At 28.8% G+C, this 7,542-nt stretch overlaps 2 protein-coding genes across 2 annotated transcripts in view; one reads left to right on the top strand and one right to left on the bottom strand.

The window, feature by feature from the left end:
- Positions 1–1,407: 1,407 nt before the first annotated feature.
- LOC125866116 (uncharacterized) lies at positions 1,408–3,204 on the bottom strand. Its single transcript, XM_049546413.1, has 2 exons — positions 2,948–3,204; positions 1,408–2,193 (listed from the first exon to the last, which is right to left on the bottom strand). Exons 1-2 carry the CDS (start codon positions 3,116–3,118, stop codon positions 1,684–1,686), a joined length of 681 nt encoding a protein of 226 aa, XP_049402370.1. The 5' UTR covers positions 3,119–3,204; the 3' UTR covers positions 1,408–1,683.
- Positions 3,205–7,304: 4,100 nt separating this feature from the next.
- The window catches only part of LOC125865125 (uncharacterized), a 21,185-nt gene continuing 20,947 nt past the window's right edge, over positions 7,305–7,542 (top strand). The window contains exon 1 of the mRNA XM_049545298.1: positions 7,305–7,428. The gene's annotated coding sequence lies outside the window, so the exon portion shown is untranslated. The remainder of the gene's footprint in view (positions 7,429–7,542) is intronic.

Here is a 7,542-nt window from a genome sequence, read left to right as displayed (position 1 = left end):
AAAATGTTTGTAAAATAAAGTGGATGTCCACGTGGGCCATTATCAATGTATCAAATTCATTCTTTTATGACTTTGGTCTCATCATAAATGTAATTACTACCGTAGCAAATTCACTCCTTCATAATTTAAGACTCATAAATTGCATTTCATCTACTATAGCAAATTCACTCCTCACAGCCTAATGAAATTTTGTGTTGTGACAATTTTCTTCAAAATATTTTCCATTCGTACTAAACACAAGCTATATCTAGGTTATCTTATAATAGTAATAACTAATATCATAAATTGTATTCCCTTTAGATCATTTTACTTGTCGTTCTTATTAAAAATAAATGATTCAAAAATAGTTGTTATTTTAGAAAAATCAAGATATAATTTAATATATTCTTCTCATGTTACCCCTAGTAAATAGTAATAACTAGGTAGACACAAGTAACCATCTAGACTATGACCGAAATCTCAAAGACATACCTTAACTAAACTAAGGTCTTATTATCCCCTGAACTCATTTTTTTTGGTAATTTTGTACACCTTTTGGCTTACGTGGCATACTATGTGACGCCACACAATTGAGGCGTGTGAGATTTATTTGGATGTCACGTAAATCAAAAGGTGTACAAAATTAATAAAAGGTTTAGGGGGTATAGGACCTTAGTTTAGTTAAGATGTATTTCTAAAATTTCGATCATAGTTTAGGTGTACTTATACGTTATCCCTAATAATTATTCTTGAAAATCATAAACATTGAGTAATTAGCACAAAAACCTAAGTGAAAAGCACATATAGATACTTTAATATTATGGTTGCTTAACTCCTTTTTTTTAACTGCAAAGAAAATAACATATTAAATGAAAGAAAGATACTCCCTCTAGTTCATATTAAGTGAATTGTTGAGACTTTTTTCATAGTTCAAAATAAGTGAATTGTTTAAAATTCAATAGACTTGTTTGGAACCTTTTTTTATATTTATCCTTCATTAAACGAGGTTCTTAACTATCTTACATTTTTCTGAGAATAGTTTAGATATATATAATCAAAAAAGTAATAATGGAAAGTATACTTTATTTTTTGTCCTTAAATATCTTTCTTAAGGAATGTATCATACCACCAATAATTCACTTTGTTAAAGGAATGAAAGGAAATAATAAATAAGAATATGATAGCTCATACATATAGCTTCTTAAGAATTCGTGTAAATAAAATATATGACAAGTAAAATGATTAGAGGGAGTAGCTATTACTTTGTTACCAAGGAAATTTAAATCTAAACTAGCTTTCCTTGTTACATTAATCTATCTTTATTGCTTAATATACATTATGATTGCAAACTTTCAAGCTTAGAACTCAAAAAATTAACACAAGATGCATAACCCCCATCCCAACCCTAACCCCACAAATTCACACAATACTTAACTTATTTTAACACAAGTTTAACTTTCATACACTGACAATACATAATTATTTCAAACTATGGTTCAACAAACCAATATTAGATCATGAAGATCAACATACACTACTATATATAGTTATTTTCCCCTTCAAGTACAAGATGCATCATAAACCCCACCCTAATCCCAATAGTTCACACAATATTTCACTTAGCTTATTCTAACTCGAGTTTAACTTTCATATACACTGACATTACATAATTATTTCAATCTATGTTTCAACAACCCCCTCAAGCTAAGTACAGGTCTTATTCATAGTTCTTGACAAATTTCCAGCAAAATCGCGCTCGCGTAGACCCCAAACCAATGCTAATGAAGACACAACCACAGGAACAGGACCAAACATCCAAAACAAAAGAGGAAATGTCATACAGAGTACTCTGTCACCAACAAAAGCCAATGTAAATCCTCTTTCAAATATGGTCTCTGTATGTCTTGGATTTATAGAGAATTCCCCTAAGGCATTAACCAAGAAATTAGCATCTATTAAGAAACCAAGTGCCATTGAGCTACACAAGAAGCTAGCCACCAAGAAAATTGTTGCTGATCCATATTTTAGTACAATTGTTTTCCCTGTTTGTGACCCAAAGAAAGCACTAGTAAATAGGTTGCTCACTTTTAATGTGTTGTTTGTTAAAGCTGCCATTGCTAATGTTATGAGAATTGTGATTGTAGCTGTTAGTATTGTCTCCATTAATGCATTTCGTAAACTTTGTACAGCCAATGTGCCTTTCTTTTCACTTCCCTATCACACATACAAAAAAAGAAAAAGAAAAACATTATTCAAACGCGAACTCAACATCTAGAGTCAATGAATTCAAAATACATGATATTAATAGTTATCAAACCCATAGTAACCCCTAGATCTGTGTTTGTTCATTCGAATCAGGGGTGGAGCTACAATAGTAATTACAAGTTTGGTAACATCCAGTATCTTTGACTCAAATTTTATATTCATGTTAAAAATTCATGTAAATTATGTACGAATAATTTATCCAACACTCACTCAACTAAAGGATTTGTGAACCAAGAACTAATAAACGAAAAATCCTGACCCTGCCTCTGATTGAATCAGGGCGTAGCTACGAAGTACGAGTTTAATGAAACCAAGTAACTTTAGCTCAAATATTTTATTTATGTTAAAAATTCATTTAATATGTATGTATAAATAATGAACAATCTATGCAGAACCTAATATGCAAAAGAAATTATTGTGATCAAGAACCAATAAACAAAATATCATGACTCCGACTTTGATTAGAATCAGGCTTAATCACGAGTTTAGTAGAACTCAGTAACTTTGACACAATTCCTATATTTGTTTAAAAAAAACAGTTAATAGGTATGAATAATCTATCCAAGCTCTCTAAGTAAAAAAAATATATGATCAAGACCATTATAAACTAAAATTCCTGACTCGACTCCTGATTAGAATTTTCATATAAATATTTAATTTATAGAAATTTAAAACAAAAGAATGAAAGGGAAGAATAACTTGCTTGATTGAGCTCACGCAGCCAGGATCTCCTCTTGAGCATGTTCATACCAATAGTGGTGTGAGAAGGCTTATGCTTCAAGCGATGCCAAAGATAGGCATGATAACCAATTGTAATGAAAAGACTCAAAGGGACTAATATGGTGTCCAAGTAATTAATGGCATCACTAGCCATGAATTCAATTTCTCTAATATAGAGAGAGTCTTAATAATTTGTTTGGCGTTTTTATTATTTTTGAGTATTTGAGATTGGTCTCAACACAAGGGGATAATATATTTATCTTTAATTTACTTGTAGAAAGATGGATGGGATGTGTTGAGATAAGTGGAGTTATACGTCATTAGCAACTAGCAAAAAAAATTTAAAAAGGGGACCAATTATATATGCACTATTTCCAACTTTCGCCAAAATTTAGGTGGGGATGTCTATAGTGGAAATACACACAATTGACAATATATATATATATAGAAGGATAATAAAATAACAAATGGAGTGTGATAAAGTGGGGGTGATTATTGGTGTAATGACAGAGTCAGAAATTGTATTGAAAAATATTAAAATATAAAAAAATAAGAAAAATACGTAAAACTAAAATCTTAACTCTTAGCATAAGGTGACTCTGTTACTGTGTTGGAGGGGGCAGATGTGGGGGTGAGCTAGGATGGGGGTGCGAGGGGTGGGAGTAGGATTGAAGAAATGAGACGAGGGTGAGGGTTGAGGGTGTGGAAGCCGGAAGGGAGGAGTTCATCAAAGGCTACTTATAAAACTTGTTTTTTAACTCATTTTTTTTTAAAACACTGGACCAACTAAACATGAAAAAATCTTTTCACCATATCTAACACACCCTAATAGTTTTATCTTTGGCAATATCATGTCCGATCTAGTTTGATTAATGAAAAAAAAACATGGAGACAATTATATAAATAAATATTTAATTTAATTAAAATTTATATATATGATGATCATATAATTCAACATGATAGTAAAACAAACAAACATTACAGATTTAGATCAAACAATTCTCACACGTGCATACTTAATTAAGTCGTAAAAGAAAAGTGAAGTAAAGGGAAGTACTGAAACATAATTAATTAGGTGAACAAAGTGTGTCTTACCTATCTGTTGGTTAAACTTTTAGATATTATAGTCACACAAATTACTACTTAACAACTTATTTAGAGGGTTTTAATTATTTACTTTAATTTTATTATATATATTTTAAAATTCATTGTATTATTTATTTAATTATAAAAAGTAGCATTTTATGTAACAATTAATTTGACACGTGATTACCTTTTCCCCTTCATCTTGCTTACTTATTACATTTAATAAAAAAAAATTATCATTTAATTATCCTAACTTATTTTAATAAAAAAATGTATTATTTATATCACTGTGTGACACTATCAATCGATATGAAATAATATAATTCATCAAAACAATGTAATAATACGGATGCATTAATACAATACAATACATTTTATTATAAATTAATAAATAATAAGATTAAAGAAGTATACATACACATCCTACATGACATAATACACATGATACTACATAGGACATCAAAATAGTCTTGTAGAATGAATATGTTTATTTATTCAGTTTTATACTAATTTAAGTGTTTATGCACATTCAAAATTGTAGGACATAGATGTTAGGTGAAACCAAATTAAAGTGCATACTTGTAAATTTTGCCAACAAAAAAATTGTCAAATTAATGAGATAATTTCAATTCATTGTGTTTGAGTAATCTAGTTTATAAAATAACTCACAAATATATAGACTTTATATATTTAAAATATAATATACATAATCGGTATGTAAATTTTATATATTTTGATCATATTAGTAAAAAAATTTGATCAAATTATTTCATATGTTTCCCCAAATTAAAGGTTTTTTTTTTGGCCAGAAAGACTAAATTTTATTTCTACCAAGAAAGTTTATTGATAACTTGATTAGTATAAAATAGATGGATTGGTACCTATATAATTACTAAATGAAGATAAGGCTAGGAAAAGGTCCAACTCATCTGCCACCTTGCTTTGTTCTCTAAACGTGTATTGTTTCAAATTAAAGGAACAGTTTTTTTCTTTTTTTTAATTCAATGTTCGTTATTCACATTCCATCATCCATTAATCTTAATTTGCATTACGTAAGATTCATTAAAAAGAAAAACATTTTCTAAAGGTTTTTTTTTAAATATGCACAGTCAAATTTAAAATTTCTAGTCTCTAAAAGAAGAGAGGGGGGGGGGGGGGGGGGGGGGGGGGGGGGGGGGGGGGGATTTGAATCAAGAAAATCACGATTCTTTCTCCTACTTTTTTCCCCTTACTTTAACGAATGTTATAAATCAAATCATAGCTTAAACTAGCCAAAGAGTCTCCCTAGGTAGCAAAAGTGGGAGTAACATTTATTTATGAAACTCTTTGAGTTGAATTGTGACAATCACATTTTTAGAAATTTGATGTTATACCTTGTTTTATGATTTTAATGTCTTGAACTTTATTAGAAGTAATTTATTGTTGGATTCTTTTTTCTTAGGTGAATCAACAAGTCTTTGACAAATTTGCCAGAATTTAATAATTCTGATTCATATTTGTATTTATTATTAAAAAAATCACTTAATAAGTGTAAATATCTAAATCATAATAAATAATTTAAAAAAAGATCAAAATTCTTAAACATAATCTTATTTTTATCTTTGGTTCTTAAAATCTTAATTATTATCTTGATTTCGTTCAATGTGATGTAATTGTGTGATAATATGCAATTCTTTAAGGAATAAAACCATATCAACCAATTTACTCGATCTTTCTTAAATGTGTTAAATTAATAAATTGAGTTATATTTAATCAGACTTTAGATTAATCAAAAATATAATTAATGGATAGGTGATTACCCAAGTTAGATTTAGATTAAAATCGATGGATAAATTTATTTTTTCTTCTTATTATTTTGAAGAGCACATAGCCAAGTCTCTCTACCCAAATTACAAATACAAAATTGTGGATTATTGCAAGTCTTTTGGATCAAATCATTTCTATAAGTTAATTCTAAAATTTTCAATAATTTATGGATTCATTAACTTTTTAGATTTATCTAAAAAATGATAACGCCCAAAAAATTGCTCTAACAACATTGGCTTGAAATTTTAAATAATTAAATTATTTATACTATTTTAATGTTCTCTTTGTTTGAAACATAAAATGTGTGTTGATTATCTTTTTTTTTGGACTGTTTTGTTTACGGACCTCCACAAAAATACATATAACAACTAACAAGTCAATTAATATAACAAATTTGGATTTCTTTCATGCTCTTTTATATCTACCGTATTAACAAGGTAATTGTTTTTAAAAAAATATATAATTCTCCACACAATACACAAATATAAATACTAGCATGGGTCGAGCCCGTCGCATTGGACAAGTTTATCTTGTGCGGATTATTTTTCTTATGTATTTTGTAAGCTATGGTATAAAAATAGACGTTTTAGCATGTGCACACCCGAAGAGTTGCACCCGAAAAGGGCCTGCTATACCCCTCAACTTTGTCATTTGGAGCTGATATGCCCCTCGTTATGAAAGTGGCTTATATATACCCTTACCGTTATACAAACGGCTCACATATACCCCTACCGTTACAAAATGAGCTCACATATACCTTTCATTTAACGAAAGTGAAAAAAATAGTTTTAAATTTATATTTTTGACTTTCGATTTCTTAAAAAAATTATTTAGGGGTATATATGATTTTTCTAGAAAATTTCAAGGTATATTTTAGTTTTTTCGGACATAAATTATTTTTTGACTTTTTGATTATCATTATTTGAGTTTCTTATTCTTATTTTATTTTTTCTTTCATTCCTTAGTGTAAAGAAAAAAAATTAAAACTATTTTTTTGTGGCTATATTATAATTTAAAACTATTTTTTGGATATATTGTAATTTAATTTTTGTATTTGAAGAAAAAAATTGGGTCATCTATAATAAATTTTACAAGAATATTAGCAAAACTTAAATAAATTTGACCATCAAAATAATAAATCTAAATTAGTCATTGAAAAAAAAAAGTTAAAAAAAATAATATATGTTTGAGGAGGATTAAATATACCCATATGGGATTATATTTTTTAAAAATAATTTTAAAAAATTAAACTAAAATTAATTTTTTCACTTCCGTTAGAGGAAAAGGGTATATATGAGTCATTTGTATAACAATATGGGTATATATGAGCCACTTTTATAACGAGGATATATCAGCTCTAAATGACAAAGTTGAGGGGTATATAGACCCTTTTTCCCTAAAAAAAAATACAAATACTAATAGCAAAATGTTCTCTTAGAAACGACGCCGTAAATGAGAGTTAAATGACTCTAGTAGGTTCCATGTCTGTTTTGGTTTCTCTGCTTCTACTTAACTCTACTATCACCGGACCAACCACCTTTTGCTCCTCCGTACACGGCGAATCACGGCGAGGTTACCGATGAAACGCGTTACTTCCGACGTACTAGTTCTAATTTTCTTTACTTTCAACTTTTTCAGAAACGTGTCAGCTTCAATTCACGAGTACAAAGATGAGCAATTTATTCC

The sequence above is a fragment of the Solanum stenotomum genome, chromosome 5 (genome assembly GCF_019186545.1).
Source record: "Solanum stenotomum isolate F172 chromosome 5, ASM1918654v1, whole genome shotgun sequence".
Classification (NCBI taxonomy): domain Eukaryota; kingdom Viridiplantae; phylum Streptophyta; class Magnoliopsida; order Solanales; family Solanaceae; genus Solanum; species Solanum stenotomum.
The sequence above is the reverse complement of the archived record's forward strand: the minus strand, read 5'-3'. Positions and strand labels throughout refer to the sequence as shown.

Bases quoted from the DNA above. Each gene is read 5' to 3' on its own strand.
- LOC125866116 (XM_049546413.1), bottom strand. From the start codon at position 3,118: ATGGCTAGTGATGCCATTAATTACTTGGACACCATATTAGTCCCTTTG. The intron at 2,194-2,947 runs GCAAGTTATTCT...TATGTGTGATAG, and splicing joins GGCTGCGTGAGCTCAATCAA to GGAAGTGAAAAGAAAGGCAC.